Source organism: Heterodontus francisci, chromosome 17 (assembly GCF_036365525.1).
Source record: "Heterodontus francisci isolate sHetFra1 chromosome 17, sHetFra1.hap1, whole genome shotgun sequence".
NCBI classification, from domain to species: domain Eukaryota; kingdom Metazoa; phylum Chordata; class Chondrichthyes; order Heterodontiformes; family Heterodontidae; genus Heterodontus; species Heterodontus francisci.
Window position 1 is genome coordinate 43991644 of NC_090387.1, and position 17247 is coordinate 44008890.

The 17247-nt window shown below is 41.0% G+C and overlaps 1 protein-coding gene and 1 long non-coding RNA gene across 9 annotated transcripts in view; one reads left to right on the forward strand and one right to left on the reverse strand.

The window, feature by feature from the left end:
- Nucleotides 1–1176: 1176 nt before the first annotated feature.
- plekhf1 (pleckstrin homology domain containing, family F (with FYVE domain) member 1) lies at nt 1177–15704 on the reverse strand. 7 transcript variants are annotated; one of them, XM_068049355.1, is made up of 3 exons: nt 15603–15703; nt 13942–14044; nt 1177–2179 (listed from the first exon to the last, which is right to left on the reverse strand). In XM_068049355.1, exon 3 carries the CDS (start codon nt 2145–2147, stop codon nt 1341–1343), a length of 807 nt encoding a protein of 268 aa, XP_067905456.1. In that variant the 5' UTR covers nt 2148–2179; nt 13942–14044; nt 15603–15703; the 3' UTR covers nt 1177–1340. The 7 variants fall into 7 exon arrangements, with proteins under 7 accessions (XP_067905456.1, XP_067905457.1, XP_067905460.1 ...); XM_068049356.1 differs by lacking the exon at nt 15603–15703 and adding an exon at nt 6480–6561 and having other exon boundaries at nt 13942–14986; XM_068049359.1 differs by lacking the exons at nt 13942–14044; nt 15603–15703 and adding exons at nt 6480–6561; nt 13637–13880.
- The window catches only part of LOC137378891 (uncharacterized), a 29233-nt gene continuing 25811 nt past the window's right edge, over nt 13826–17247 (forward strand). The window contains exon 1 of one of the 2 annotated variants that reach the window (XR_010976701.1): nt 13826–13916. This is a non-coding gene — a long non-coding RNA (uncharacterized lncRNA). Of the gene's footprint in view, nt 13917–14686; nt 15068–17247 lie in introns of those variants that run through there. The other variant, XR_010976702.1, reaches the window with a different exon arrangement.

Genomic DNA, 17247 nt, shown 5'->3' on the forward strand with positions numbered 1-17247 from the left:
AAATAAGGGAGGCAAAAACATTTTGATTTAATTGAAAGCTTCAACCAAGTTATTCTGAAGATACTTATAGGAAAGGAAGGCTGCTTCTTCTTGAGGCTGCAAGCACAGAATGTTTTATATCTGTGGTGATCATGGTGCTCGGGGCAGTGATGGCGGGTCCCACCAATGAAAGGCTGCCCCCGCCGCATGATCCCATGTGTCCCCCGTGCCTGTCGCCGCACGGCAAATTTAAATACAAAATCGTGGGGAAAAGGGATTTGCGTCCACAGCAGAAGTTACGACAACCTCCGGTCCCGCCACGGCAATCATAAGATTCCATTTGTGTCTGGCCAGTTTTACATTGCAGTTTTAACATGTACATTGCCTCCAGTCTGATTAAATCAGAAATCGAGTTGCATGTTCCATTTATTTACAGTTTCATCTAAGCTAATATATTTTGTAAATAATTCTGGGTGATTTGTAACTGTTGTACATTTTTTATACTCTAACGATAGACATACAAATGCACTAATTCAGAAATTGCACAAACAGAATATAAATTTATTTTACCACCACATAAAATATATATGTTATATAACACAAAATTTATACCAAGTTGTCCAGAAACCAAATAAAGAAACGCTGAAAAGTTTTAAGTCTATGTTTTTTGCGGGGGTGGGGTGGTGTCAGGGGAAGTTGGGGTGGGTAGGGATGTGCATTCTCTTCTTTTTAAACTCATTTTTCCACCTTCTTTCCACTTTGGTGATGGATGACTAAACCTGGGGCACAGTTTGGCGGCCCAGGAGTGCCTCAGCTGAGTGACAGATATTCATGTGTGAACGTAGAGAGTGTGTATCTGACCATGGCTGCCATCAGACCCAAGCCCAGTTCCATCCTCACTTGATCAGGAGTGGAAACTTCTGTTCATTTTCACTTCCCTAACACAGAGGTGCTGAAACCAATCATTACACCACCACCACCCCCACAGCTGAGGTCTGCTAACTCATTACGCACCAGAAATTGAACCAGATATCTTCTTAAAGTGTAGCATTCAGGATTGTATGCAGCAGCACATTTACCGACAAAATTTGTGTTATTTAAAGTGCGAATTGCATAATTTCCCTCTGTGTATGGCAAATCAGTCAAATCTCTGGTTTGTACAGTATCCAATATTGAAGAAAAACATACACTGCTGTGTAAAGCACAAGAAGTATTTTATTCAGATTAGTATAAAGTGAAATTATAATTTTAAGTGATACATATTTTTCTGCAAAATTGCTTGGAAGAAACCTGCTAAATTATTATTGTTATTTATTTTTCCTTGATAGTTTTGTGGTTGAGTTAATTGTCTGTGTATATGACTAGGCGTGGAATGAGGACCAAGAGAGATCTGTTGAAAATAATTGATCCTGACCCAGCCATTGCTCTTGTTTCTCTTCGTCACTGGATTTGTCACTATCTTCAACCTTGCTAGAAATCATGGTATTCAGACAAGTGACCTCATCTGATGTTGATTCTTTGTTCTTCTCTTCCACCAATTGATTGTAACATAGAGTGCATACTCTTAAGGGTTTTGAGGACAGCTTAGGCATGAGAAATTTGTGCTTTGAACAAGAATGACACACCACAAAGCCACACTTTCGACAATGATGTCTGCGGATTATAGCATTGAACTTTCTTTGAGTGCACCGCATACAGATTTCAGTCATCTTGTCTGGTATCCAAGGGGCTGCGTGTTCAGTAGGTGGTGTCCTTCCTGTCTTTTCCAGCAGTTGTTTGACACAGTTATTAATATGCTTCATCCAGTTGTCTTTTTCAAGGGGGGTTGCAGCGCACACTATGAATGATTTTCGTGAGGTTTTTATCATCCATTGATTTTTCAGACTCTCATCATCTGCAAGGTCTTCAACAGTGACACCCTCCAGTGGTATTATCTGTTGATTGGTGTACTTCTTCTTGAGGATGATAACGCTTCCATACACCAGGATGTCATTAAACAAGAAAAACATTCGGGGTTTTGTCTTCTTGCGGCAGACTTTTGTCAGTAATCCTTCACCCACAAGTACTCGCCCATGCAGGGCCAGAGGTTGACCAGTTGGTCCAAAGCAATTATCGATTGCAACAATCCGTTGTGCATTGATCTCTGTGTTTATCAGGTGGTCCACCATCCTACTCAAAGGCCCCTCTGCAAAGCTTATTCCTATAGTTTAAGAAATTGAGAAATAAAAAGGTTTTGGTGATTAATTCTTAATTATTTTTGCATATTTTATAGGTATGATTCTACACTACATTATGAGGACAAAAAGGTTAAAAATTTATCCAGTAAACACTCTGATTACTGAAGAACTTTTGAAGAATTTATATCCTTTTTTCATGCAAGAAGTAAAAAAAGGTCTTTAAATCTTTAAAGATGTCATCCTCCCCTATGATCTCCTGGTGACATACCATTCATTGTCTGGCATCAGTGAGGAGATGTAGAGACTATTGAGTTCCAGTCTACTGTTCATCTTTGTTGAACCATGAGGAGCCAACAGGTCCTTTAACATTTCTTTCATTTGGGGAAGTACTTCATCTTCATTTGGCTCCTTTTTGGCAAGCCAGCTGAGATCAGCACCTTTATATGTGGTTTAAATCATTTCCTGACACTAGTGTGCTGCACTATTGGGTTCCTTCCTCAAACAATTTCTATAAATGCCAAACGATCATTGCTACATTTTGAAAAATATACTGTTTAACTCATAACGTACCTAGAATATAAAAGATATTTTTTGTTTTGAAGTTGATGCTGAACTACTCCTGCAATCCTCAAAGGGTTAGTAAAATAGATTTTAAAATAAATCATTCAGACCACAAAAAGGGCAAATTTAGATTGTATTTTTCATTTTAGCTTTGGGAAATCACCCCAAGTTACAGGAGTACCATATATAGAAAAGAATAATTACATTAAGACAAGGACACTAGGCATTCATATGTAATCATTTAATACAGTACAATTAATACAGATGAACATTTGCTAAGTCCAATGAGTGGTAGCTTTATTTCATTAGTATGTGAATGATACTTCAGTTAAAACAATATTTTCTTTAAACTTTTAAAGTGTATACAGTTTTATCCTTCCATCATTTTCACTCTTGCATGTTCTCTTCATCTTTGTGTGCATCATTACTGGTACTTATCCAATCCCTCTGGCCTTCCCTGTAGGTATCTCAGTTATTCCGTCCACCTCAGTGAAATCCTTCATCATTTACACTGTTCCTACTCTTTCAGTGCATCCTTTAGTATCAATAGTTTTTCTCTTATCATTACTGGCACAGTTCTTGAATTTCAACACATGTCCCAGTACTGGACTTCCTCTTTCTCTCTCTCTCTCTCTCTCTCTCTCTCTCTCTCTCTCTCTCTCTCTCACACACTCTATCACTCTCCATCACTGCACGTCCCAAACATCTACATTAATCTCAAGATTTCTTAATCAGTTTCCCATTAAAAATTGTTTTTGACTCTCTTATTCAATTTTGTATCACACTGCTCCCAGATTTTCTTATCAGTTTCACATCTACACTGCTCACACCCTCTATTAATCTACCGCTTATCACACAACTTCAGCCTCACTTTGTCATTCTCCCATTGGTATGGCTTCCTGTCTTTTAGTGATCCATCTGTAAAAATGTTGTTTCCTCTCACTGTAGGCTGGTGAGTCCTTACATTACAGCTTTCAGCCTATTGATGATAGTTTTAGTTAACCATGCCATTCTTTGATCAGTAGCCAGAGATATAATTCAACAGTGAGCCAAATAGCATCAATCCCCTCCTGGTTAAAGCAAGTTTAAATATGGTGCCATCTGGGATTTAAGAAAGAAAGAATTTGCATTTATATAGCACTATTCATGACCTCAAGACACAGCTAATGTCGTACTTTCTGAAGTGTAGTTACTGTGTAATGTAGGAAACCTGGCAACCAATTTGCAGGACAGCAAAGGCACACAAACAGTAATGAAACAATTACCAGATAATCTGTTTTAGTGATAAACATTGGCCAGGACACATGGAAAACACCCTTACTCTTCGGTGAAAGGTGTCTTGGAATCTTTTGTGTCCACCTGAGAGAGCAGATGAGGCCTCAGTTTAACTTTTCATCCAAACAATGGCACTTCCAGAAATGCAGCAACCCCTCACTACTGATGTCAGTCTAGATTATGTGCTCAAGCCCCTGAAGTGGGGCTTTAAACCCACACCTTTCTGACTCAGCAGGTGAGAGTGCTAGCATTGAGCACAGCTGGTAGACAGCTTTCCTGACCTCTGATGGGGAATTAATTACAACCAGAGCTCTCCTATGTAATCTGGCTTAACTGTCAACCTTTAATGTTTGTTGTGTGTTTTGTGGGAGAAAGTGCACATGACACAACACTGTCTCATTCATACTGTCTCTTAAAGATTGTCTGCATGAAAAGAAAGATATTTTGTTTTTTTATTTCCTTTTCAATAGCAACAGTGTAATAGTTGCACTTTTATGTCCTGACTTTTTTAAAAAAGCACTGCACAATTGCTGTCAAAAAAGTTAAGGAGATATCAAACCCTGCTATTTGTTGAATTAGCTGATTCCTGCCAGAGCAAGAAGGGAGTTCGGTTACCCCCAGTGCCACTTGGCAAGTGTGAGGAAAATTAGACCTGGGTTTGCTTCATTGCTAATTAGCAATTCTGGTTGCAAGTACATGATCTGGATTTTGTGTTAGAAATAAGGGGTATGCTATAGGCACTTACCATTAATAAAAATAAATTAGAGAGCAACTTCTAGCAATCGCACACACACCGCTAAATGTGGAAATCAGGAAGTTGTTGTCTAAGTTGGCTTGTTCCTCCAGAATCTGCAGTATACTGCTATCTCGCTGGGAGACTCATCATTGCAAGACATGAAATGCGTGATGTTGCAATACTTACTCACCAGATACCCATGAAACATGCCAGAAATTGTTGGGCCTTGTCCATTCAACTGTAGGTGAATATTTAAGGGTGTGATAGGTCTTAATTACTGCCAAAAACTTCTTGGACACTGAAAATTTATTTCCTTCAGACTTTAATTATGGCTGGAGATTTCAACTCATTACAAATTTTTACATTTTTTTTTGCTTTTTTTTATCTCTCTCCCTTAGTCCCAACTTTCTTTCCCTCTCTTTATTTTGTTTTCTAAACATGATTTGAGTTTGAATTAAATATTCTAATTTACTCTTCCTGACTTGGACTCTGCATGGCTCAGTGAGGATTCTTCAATGGGATTGCTGAAGGTGAAAACAAAAGAATCCTGTTATGTTGAAACATTATGGCATCCAAGTTGAATGCACAGTTGTCAGTGCAATTGAGAAAATTAATTCAAAGTAATTTTGACTTTGTGTGAATAGAGTAAAATGGGTAATAGCATTTCAGCAACCCATTCTACATCTCTCCCAAATTGCATTTTCATTGACTTCAATTGAACAACAACATATAGTATTTATACAGCACATATAACATAGTAAAATGTCCCAAGAGGCTTCACAGGAGTGTTATCAAACTCCTTTTATAATTCACAAATTGTTGGAACATTTGTTTGCTTCTTTAACGGATAAGAAAGTTTTGATTCTTACCTCTGGTGTTGTCTCAGCGATTACAATGTGCTGTCTGATTGTTCTAGTATGTATCTCACACACTGACCACTTTTGGAATATCGAAATAAAGTTCCTGTAATGTAGTCTGACCTTACTGTCTTTTGAAAAAATAATAATCAACAGATCTGACTTTATTTTTATTTGCTTACCTATGGGCCTGATGATATTGTTTCTTTGCGAAACTGGTTATTCCAGTTATGCATTCTTTCACAACACATCAGCCCAGCTATGCAAACTTGGTATGTCTTGATATAGAATCTGACTTTTAGTTTCAACATTGGGCTGAACTTTACCAGACCCTCGACGTGCAGGTTGCGGCGCGGGGGCCAGTACAATGCTACAGGGAGAGGCCCACCTCGACCTGTGATATTGAGAAAGGCCTGCTGCATATTACCAGTGGCGGGGGGACCTTGGTGTGGCCCCCCACCCCGCCCCCTCCACCTGGCGGTGGGCCCTGCATCTCCATATGCAGATTTATTTATTTTTTATATTTTATTTAGAGATACAGCACTGAAACAGGCCCTTTAACCTACCAAGTCAGTGCTGACCATCAACCACCCATTTATACTAATCCTACATTAATCCCATATTCCCTACCACATCCCTACAATTCTCCTACCACCTACCTACACTAGGGGCAATTTACAATGGCCAATTTACCTATCAACCTGCAAGTCTTTGGCTGTGGGAGGAAACTGGAGCACCCAGCAGAAACCCACACGGTCACAGGGAGAACTTGCAAACTCCACACAGGCAGTACCCAGAATCAAACCCGGGTCACTGGAGCTGTGAGGTTGTGGTGCGAGCCACTGCACCACTGTGCCACCCCAATGGCCATTAAATATATGCAAAGTAACTTACCTGCTGTCCCACGTCGATTTTACGGCCTCTGTTTGGCCTTCACGTGCCTTCGGAACTCCGCACAGAGTTCCGAGTCGAGAACCTGGTGGGGGGTAAAATAAATTTCAGGGCAGGAGGGGTGGCGAAATGAGGAAAACAGATTTAATTGGTTACGTGAATGGTGGGAAGGGGTTAGAGGCCAGATGTTAGAAGGTTGGGGGGGAAAGTTTGGGTATTTGAGAAATCAATTGATGGTCATTTCATTGCCTGAAATGACCATGGGGTGGGGGGGGGGGGGGTTGTTGGGGAAGGACTTCCATTACTTACCTTTCTATTTAGTAACAGTCACTTATGTTTTGCCTTTAAACATTAAAATGAATTGTAAGGGCTTAAAGTCCTTTACAAATGGCGCCGGCGCGGTGGCGCAGAACTCTGTTGCTGGGGACGTAGAGAATGCCCCTACACGTCATTGGGGGCGGGCGCTCTGCCCCACTATTGAAATGAGTCCCCATGCGAAATATCGCGGGGGCTCCTCGGCGGCCGCTAAATGCAGGCACCCCACTGAGTTTAAAGAGCGCTGCGGCGGAGTGTGGCGCCTGGATAAAATCCAGCTCATTAATTCTGATTTCCTGATGTAATGCTATATTTCTCCTTATATGAGTCACATTTGTGAAATTGTTAACGTATCAAAATAATTCTAATTGGAATAACTCAATATTGCAATTTTAATTTTTTTTAACTTAAGGAAGCTCACTAGGTTTAATAGTCTCATATATTTACTTCCTGCTTTTAGAAATGTCTTGGCAGTCTTGATATCTTGCTCTAAAAGCTGATAAAATGTTTGGGTGGCTACTCATCAAACAGTAACTTACTTAAGAATGTTTGCTCCTTATCCTGTGGTCACAGAGGCAGATTTAACTCTCTATACGGTTGTGTAAGATTGGCTAACTTAGTATGGATTGAGAATGAAACCTGGAATTTATGGTCTGTATGTCTCAGGACCACACTATGTAGTGCATTTACCCACTGGGTCATTCAAAATGCTTCAAATGCTAAGTTAACCTTTATTTGTGGAGCTTGAATTGGTAGAATGGCATTAAGGACTGGGAGTACCTGCCTATTAGTGATGGAGCATAATTTTACCAACCACCAGTGCTAGCCACATGAGTCATGCAAATAAGTAAGATGCATATGAAGGTTACAATTATCTGCCACTCTAACATGTTGTCAATCAATCCAACATTAAAAGAAAATCTCAAGAACTTTGCAATAACATTGGAGCATCACACATAATTCTACTGGAATGTGCACTTATGGCTGCGTCTGTGGGTAGGAGGAACACTCATGACAGGAGAAATTGATCAATCTCGTGCTCAGTAGGAAGCTGCATTCAAAAGAAGAACAGGTTGAAGGATGATCTTAAAGGAGGAGCAAGAAGCAGAGAGGCACAGATATTTAGGAAGGAAATTCCAGAACTTAGGGCCTAGATGGCTGAAGGCACGGCCACCAATGATGAGTAAAGGGAGTTGGATATAAAAGATTCAGAGCAATGCAGATGATTGTAGGACTGGAGGAGGTTTTGGAGATAGTAAGGGGCAATCCCATGGAGGGATTTGAACACAAAGTGGAGAATTTTGATTTTAAGATATTGGGGGGCTGGGAGTTAATGTTGGTCAGTGAACAGAGAGCTGATGGGTGAATGGGTCTTGGCGTGGGTTAAGATATAAGCAGCAAAGTTTGGATGAGCTGAAGTATTTAAGAGGATGGAAGAGGGGAAACTGGCTAGGAGATTATTGTCAAGTCTGTGAGCCTGGAGGTAACAAAAGCATGGTTGAGGGTTTAAAAGCTGAGGCAGGAGTGGAAATGGGTGATATTATGGAGGTGGGAGTAGGTGTTTTTTGTGATGGTGAGAATATGGGGTTGGAAGCTCAGCTGAGGGTCATATTGGACGCAGGGGTTACCTACAATTCAATTCAGCCTGAGACAGTGGCCAGAAAGAGGGATTTAATCAGTAGCAGGGAGCACAGTTTATGTTGGGGGCCAAACACAAAGGCAGCGATCATCTCGACATGTAAAGGGGCTCTCCTTCCAATGCCTTCAGCTGCCATTTTACAAGGTCTCCCACCTCCCATCCCGTCTCCAGAAGGCTGGTAAAATCTAGCCAATTAACTCTGTTTCTCTACCCACAGATGTCGCCAGACCTGCTGAATATTTCACACATTTTCTGTTTTTATTTTAGATTTCCAGCATTCACAGTATTTTGCTTTTGTATTCATGGCTGATTTTAACCAGCTCCTGTCCTGTTTCCAGCAGACAGGTAGGGTTATAATTTCCTCTAGAGGATCTGGGTTAGGCTGTGGCAAAGTTATATATGCAATTGAAAAAAGTTATAGAATAAATCGAAAATCTGTAAAACTATGTTTGTTAAAAATGATTCATTTTATCATCACAGCTTTCAACTGGAAGTATAATAAATCATAACTAAATTTGAAAACGAGGATAATGCATTGGTTGATTTGTTACAGTAGCTGTCATCACAACACACTGACATATTTTCACTTCTGTTTTAGGGCCACTTTTAGATAAATATCGTTCAAGAGGAGCCTATGACCAGAATTACATACAAAACAAGCAAGTGTTGAATATGTCCCTTCACACATTATGTAAGATCTATTCTATCATGAACTGGGGTTTGCTGCTTGTAGGTCCAGCAGCCTTTAATTTCTCCCATGAATTTTAATGTACAAGAAACTCACTGGCGAATGAGCACAGAGTGGAAAACTTGGCTCATGGACTCAATCCAACCCGCTTAATCTGCCAAGGTTCCATATAATTCCTTCCTGCTCCTCCCTCTCCCTTTAGTAGCAGAGTGAAACTGCAGATGATGATCTAAAAATTAGATCATGCGGGACTTGCTTTGCAAACAAATAAGTGAGTGCTAAAGGTTCCAATACGGCGTGCAGTATCCATGTGTCATTTTGTGACAATTATGTGTTGCACCGCATATTGGTTTTTAGCACATTGTAGTCATCCCGGGCTCCAGATTAGAACTGCTGGCTGTTGTTTGCCCCTTCTTGATCTCCTCGCTCCTCTCCTGGACTCACCTTAGGTCTGGTTCTGGAGCAACTGCGGGCTGACCTTCATCTTCTTTGTGACTGATGAACCACCTCTTGGGGTGCAACTGCTACCCCCAGCCTGCTAGTCAACCCTGATGACACAAGAGGGACAGTCTTGCATGGTCCTCTCACTCATCAGTCTTTGGGCAATGGTTTGGGTTTACTGCTGGGTTTGCATTGGAAGAACCAATCTCTGGACCCGACCGTTTAATCCTACATCCCAAATTCTTCCACTGTCACGGGGCACCCTCCTTGACGTGACATTTTCTTGGTCTCAGAACTTCATGTTTCATAGGGTATTAGAATCATAGGTTGGGATGCCTGCTCATCCTCCACCTCTAGATATCTTACAAACAGGGCCAAGTAGTGTAAAATATGCTCAGATATATGGGCTACTGTAAGCAGATGCAATTGAGAAATGCATTCTCCGATGTATTTCCCATCATTTAGACCATAGCAATTCTTGATGTCAGAGTGACCTGTTAGTCCCTTGCGTTCAGTATTGTTGTGATGGCAGGGGTGGAGAGTGTTTCAATTTCTTTTAAGCAGAAAGTCTGACAAATTTATAGCAGAGTAATTGATGGTACAGGAAAGGGGAGCGATTTAAGGATTCTTCAAGATGTTAAGCTTTCATCTGCAGCTTAGAGGCTTCTGGAATCACTCCACTGTGGCAATAGCTTCTGTTTCTCTTTCACACTATTATCTCTGAATCCCCCAAGGATCCATCTTTTTCCTTCTTCATCTACATGCTGCCCCTTGGCGACATGATCCAAAGACATGACATCAGATTGTACACATACACTGATAAAGCCTACCTCTCCTGACCGTTCCACTGCCATTCTGCTGTCAGACTGTTTGCCTGACATGCAACCTTGGATGAATGACAATTTCCTTCAATTAAATATTGGAACAAATAAGTCCATTGACATCAGGCGCTGCCACAACTTCAGACCATTCCCACCAATTCCAGCCCCCTCTCCAGTCACTACCTCAGATTGAAGGCACCTGTTCATAACTTTGGTATCCTACTTGACCATAAATTTATCTCAACCACAAACTTCTATCATTTCTACCTCCATAACATTGCCCATCTCTGCCTCTGCCTCAACCCATGTGCTGCCGGTTTGGTTGCATTTCAGTGAAACAACTTGGGATGTTTTCCTTTGTTGAAGATGCTATATGAATGCAAGTTGTTATTTTTAAAAATTCTTTCATGGGAAGTGGGCATCGCTGGCAAGGTCAGCATTTGTTGCCCATCCCTAATTGCCCTTGAGAAGGTGGTGGGGAGCTGCCTTCTTGAACTGCTGCAGTCCTTATGGTGTAGGTACTCCCACAGTGCTGTTAGAAGGGAGTTCCAGGATTTTGATCCCGTGACAGCGAAGGCGATATAGTTCCAAATCAGGATGTTGTTCCTCTCTTAGCAGCTCTACCATTATCTTGATGATCCTTTTACTACTAATGTGCTTATAGAAATGGACTTTTTTCTCTCATACATTTTAACCTAGTTTTTGTAGCTTTCTTACGTTCTTTGTATTTGCCCTGATATATTTTTATTAACCGCTGTGTAAATACTAATCGCTTCCTTTTTTACTTTCTTTTTTTTTTCTAATATCCTTTTCCATCCTTAGTTGACAGGCACTAATTTTTCTCCTTACTGGAATAGATTTGATTTCTACTATCTGTTTAAGTATTTCACAATGCTGGTCTACATTTCTATTTATGAATTTTCTTCTCCAATTTAATCCAGTCAAAGTCCCCTTTTATCTGACTGCAATTTTCTTCTTCCCAGTCAAGAAACCTTGTTCTAAATATTTCTTTCTTATTTTCAGTTGTTGCGCTAAACCTAATCATTTCCTGGTCACAATTTCTCAAATGCTCATCTTCATTTAGTCTATGGCAGGATTTTCCTGTGGGTTTCTGAACTTTGCTCAAATGAAGGTCAGAAGCCCACACTGTGTGGGAAACAGTCACTCACTTATGATTTTCCTCTATTTGGCCAATTAGTGGCCAGAGGACAGGCTCGTTGTCCAATTAAGGAGGCCCTCAGCTTGGAATCAACAGGTAAGTGAGGGAGAGGGCACCTGAAAATGAAGAGCCGTCTCTCCAATGTTTTAAAATTTAAAATAAAAAATGGCTTTTGCAGCCGGGCCATCACTGTGATGGGGGACAGGTGGGTGAGTGGGGGCCGGGGGGTGGGGGGGGGCAGCTTCTAAGCCTGCCTGAAGTGCTGACCCCTGGTCAGCTAAACTGTCCCCTGCCACCTGTGGGGACATGAAGGCCAACTTGAAATCTCAGTTGGCCTTGTTAACAGGCCATAATCGGCCTTTAAGTGATTCAATTGGCCACCTGCTGCTTGCAGGCAGGTAGCCCTGCAGCTCCCCCCCACTCCCGAATCCCGCCTCTGGGAAAATGGTCTGGGGTGGGTGGAGCCGGAGAACCAGCACGGAGGCTGGCGACACGAAATTCCGTGCCTGCTCTCTTCTGTTCCTATCCTGGGTAGTGGCTAAAGATCCTGCCTATCTTTTTGCTCCACATGATTAGCCACTTCTTTTCCTTGTTGGAGCAACAGCATATTGATTGAGAAAACAGAACTGAGCAAACCCAAAATACCTTCCCTTTCTCCTCAAAACTGTTTTCCAAATTGCAATCTATTTTGATAATTAAAATGCCAGTAATTCTAATCCTATAGTTGATACACAGCTGTCTGATCCAATTCTATAACTTCTATTCATCTTTGAAAACCCTTAATGAGTAAATTTCCTCAGGGCTTCTCCCATTCTAGCACTGTGACTTCGACAGAATCCCTGTTTGCGCATGTAAAGAAGGTTTCTACTGAAGTTACAGCAGTGGAGGGGGAGAAGCCTTGAGGAAGTTCCTCCTCTTATCCTTGGGTTAAATTTCCATGGAAAAATAACAGGGATTTCATGACACACACCATTATTAATGTACAAATTGACAAGCAAGTTCAGGGAATGAAGAAATACGTTTTGAGTTGTGAATCTTCAGAACTTGTTGGTTTACAATCCTCCACCATTTGTCCCACTCAAACAACAGCTCATCCTCAGCACATTATTCTTTACACAGAGAGTAGTAGGGGCGTGGAACGCCCTGCCTGGAACAGTAGTAGACTCGCCAACTTTAAGGGCATTTAAGTGGTCATTGGATAGACATATGGATGAAAATGGAATAGTGTAGGTCAGATGGTTTCACAGGTCGGCGCAACATCGAGGGCTGAAGGGCCTGTACTGCGCTGTAATGTTCTATGTTCTATTATTTTTATGAACTTGCTAGATTTGGACATTAATTGCCCATTAAACTCACCACAGAAAGTTAAGGCTCATACTTAATAGCATAAATACCCTTTTAATGCTGCAGTAATTGTAAATGCAATGCCAATCAACCTCTCCAGCCCAGAAAGGGAACAATTTAAACTCATTCCTACATCTAGTAAATTCTTCTTCAAGATTTTAAAAAAGTCAATTTTTAAATTATTTTATTCTCAGGCAGTGTATTCCAGATCCTAATCACTCGCTGCGTGAAAAAGTCTTTCTTCATGTCACCGTTGGCCAAACACCTTAAATCAGTGTCCTCTAGTTCTCGACTGCTCTGCCAATAGAAACTTGTTCTCTCTGTTTAGTCTGTCCAGACCCCTCATGATCTTGAACACCCCAAACAAATCTCCTCTCAAATTTCTCTAAAGAAAACAGTCCCAGCTTCTCCAATCTATCCAGGTAACTGAAGTCCCTCATCCCTGGAATCATTCTCATAAATCTATTCTGCACTTTCTCTAAAGCCGTCACTCCTTCCTAAAGTTTGTGCCCACATCTGAACAATACTCCAGTACACTGACCCCTAATATCTAACCAAATATTATTTCATTTTAAAAAATAATTCAGCATTAGTTGAGTTAGTGGAGAATCTGTTCCATATATTCACTACTCTGTCAGAAGAAAATCTCTAATCATAAGTTTTAAACAAGAAATTTCTCCAGTTTTACATTCAGAGTATTTTCCTGCGTCACATAAAAGCACATAGCCAAATCACTTCCTTGTAGATACTTACAAGATGCAGTCAATCTTCTTTTCTAGTGTTTTCTTATTTGACCTGCAAAAGACTCAGGTCGCCCAAGCTGATCTTTAGTGTTTGCTGAAAGGCCATGGCTAATTTTAATGTTCCAGGACTATTTTTGTTTCAGATAATTTTAACATGTCAGAGTCAAACATTCCTCACAACTAAAGCTGCCTCAGCCAAGTCTTTAAACTGTGTGAGGCTTAGCCAGTGACTGAACTGAAATACTGAACGAATGTCTGATTTTAGCACCACTTGGTTAACACGGCATGAGGTAAAATATATTTAAAAGCACATACCTGTTTTCTATTGAAAGAATTTTGTTGTTCCTGATATTGCGCTTGATACCACTGTAGACAGTGTAAAGGTTGGTTGAGTAATGTTTGTGTTCTTGGTGCATTTCTGTTAACATGAATGTGTTCAGGAAGGAAGGAAGGAAATTCAAAGCTAGATTTAATTATTTTTTAAATAGCCCGACTCTCTCTTCCCCTTGCTTATAGTTCGTAACAGCAGAGTTGTAGAGAACAGTAAGGTTGATTTTATAATCAAGATTTCAGTTCCAGAAGTTTGAATCATTTGCCGACTACATTGGGATTTTGCCAGGATGATGAAAGCACATCTATAACGAGGTTTGAGATAGGATTTAAAGTAGGTTGTTGGTTTAAAAAAGCACTAAGCTAGTTTAAAAGTTAAATGTTGACAAAACTATCACAACTGTAACTTCAAGGAAGCCATGATTCCCCCCTGTTCCCCCAAAAGTCTCCTTTTCATTGCCAAGGCTTTATAACAGCTGAACATGTAATGGCCCCTCCCCCAATCACTAGGAAAGCCTACGCCTGTAAGCAGGGCTTCTTGATGTGGATAAGGACAGGAATGAAATATTTTTAATGTTAAAAATGTGTGAAAACAGAGCTTTAACTCAGTAACATCGATAGGTATATCTCAGATATCTTAGTGAAAGAGCAAAATTTGAAGTGAACCCATCAAGATTGGATGGGGTTAAGACGCCAATTTATTTGCTATTTGGGATTTTCAATAAACAGAACATTTTCAGCATTTAAAATGCTACAATTCAGATAATAAGGCCTCAGACTGTTAATAAAGCCACATGGCTGACCTATTCTATATTTATAACGGTATTACATATTTAAGCATTCATGCTTGAGAAAATCTCAACAACAGATGGTTAAAAGCTCTAGTAAACTTTTTGGCATCACATTGAAGGCTGCAAAGTGCTTTTAGAAGTTAAAATTACAATCAAAGCCATATTTTTAAAATGAATTGGAGAAAAGCCACATTCTCTTGAACAATTTTGATTTTCAAATCCAAAAACATAGTTTCAACTCAAGTTTTGCAGACTACAAAACAGAAGAAAACAGACAAAGGAACATTAAGGAAGACAAAACCGACAGCCAAAAAGACCCAGTAAGGAAAGCAGACTGTAATGTAATGCTGTTGTGACTGTGACACTATGACTGGGTTTTATGGGCCCACCCCCGGGCCCACCCCCCCACTGAGGCAGGATCGGAGCTCGGGGGGGATGGAGTATTGTGACTTGTGGGGTGGGGGTGGGGCGGAAGGTCCGTTGGCCAGCGATCTTCTTCCTAGGGGCAGGATAGGCCAACGATGACCTTCCTGCCCAGAGGCCAATAGAGGCCCTGAAGGGGCCTATTAATGGCCAATTAAGAGCCTCTTTCTGCTGCTGCTGGTGTGAGGGGTGGGAGGGTGGGGGGCCTCCACCATGTGGAGAGGACACCTTGTAAAATGAGGCGTTCTCCCTGTGGGCTTGGGGGGGGCGGCGGCGTCCCTCCATTGTGGGAAATTTGTAGCCCATGGAGGACAGCCAACAGGAACAACTTTATCCCGCCGGAACCCCGCCTCCCCGTAGACTGAACAACCAACCCCCATCCCCCCTTGCCAGGGCCTTCTGGACTGGCTCCAGTGACCCTGTCTCATCTACCTCTGTTCCGGGGTTCACCGCTGGGCCTGGGTCTGAGGCGTCAGCAGTAACAGCAATGGCCACCGCTTCCTGTGGTGCTGCTGATATTGCTGAGCTGCCAGCCCTCTGATTGGCCGGCAGCTCTTGGAGGTAGGGTAACCGTCTCTTTAAAGTCTTTAAAGGGACAGGGATCCCGCCTCCTAAAACCTTTAATCAGAATGACCTGAGGAACGCTCCGGGGAGTGGGGAATGAAAAGGCAGAGGCGGGGCTCCCCCTGGCTTGTTGCCTGCCACCGGGAGCCCCACCTCCAGCACAAAATTCAGCCCTAAGTTATTGTAACTGTATGATGATGACTTTGATAATTATGTTGTATTTGTAATCATAAGGTTAAAAAAATCATGACTGAGATGCAATTGTGCTGCTATTTATTTCTCTCACTGTGATGTTTTGCTGCCTACATGGAGCATGCGTACCTCCAAGGGGGAAGTGCTATAGGTTATTCTTAGTCCCTGAGATCAAATAGAGGCCATTTTCATTGCTTATTAATTCAAATCAGAAGAATCACTGTCTTTCTTTTTTTAAGCTTTTAGCATTTATTTTTTACACACACACACACATATAGGACCTTAGCTCAGCTTTCTTAAGAAAGCAATGGATACATAACAGGTAAATATGAAATAACCATTCATGTTTTGCTGATGGAAATATCTTGAAACCTCATGTGTCACAATCATCGGTGGGTTATATCCTTGCAGCAATAAGTATACATTAGGGCCCTTTTTGCAAGTGAGGAGCCTAATACACAAGGGGCTCATTTTGGGAAATTATGGGTCCGACTGATGTATGGATTCTGGATGGTAAAGCTATGCAGCGGGAGCACAATTTTGTAAAATCAGCTCTTGTTTGAAGCGTTACACACTTTTGCACACGACATGCTCCTCAAGGTGTAAACATGCAACTACTGATTTTTGATTTCAGTGAACTAAAAATAGAGGGAATTAAATTTTTCATTGGTATTAGTGCAAAACAGCAAATTGGCAGCCAGTCTAACACACTGCCAATATTATTTTCCATTAACTTCAATGTGAAAGCAAATAGTCTAAAGCAAGCTGCTGCTTCACTATCACCCATTTCTTATTACTGCCCAAGTCGAATTTCACCCAGGTGCTTTATGATATCAGCAGGAAGCTACTGAGATATTTAGTTATAGAGTTTAATGTTAATGTTCTAATCATCATGCAGCACATCATTCATTAATTTCACTGATGAGTGTTATCACTTGTGCTGTTATTCAAGGAAATGTAAGACTTTGGATACATTGCGCAATCTAACAATATCTAGTTCCCAGCAATAATTAATTTTTATCTTTCACCCATCCAAGAAAAACAGGATTAAAAGTAAATGATTTCCAGTCAGACGACATTACTGCTCTGCTCAAAGGTCATCAATATTGTTTTGTTACTAAGTAATATTACACTGTTTCTTATGTACCACATCTGGGCTTCTTGTTCAACCTTGAACTGATTTTCAGACCCTGTCTATTAAAACACCAATTCCTTCCACCTTTGGAATGGTATCTGCCTCTATCCCTACCTCCAATCCTTCAGTACTGAACTCCTTATCCATGCCCTTGCCATGTTCAGACTAGCCTATATCAAAGCTTTC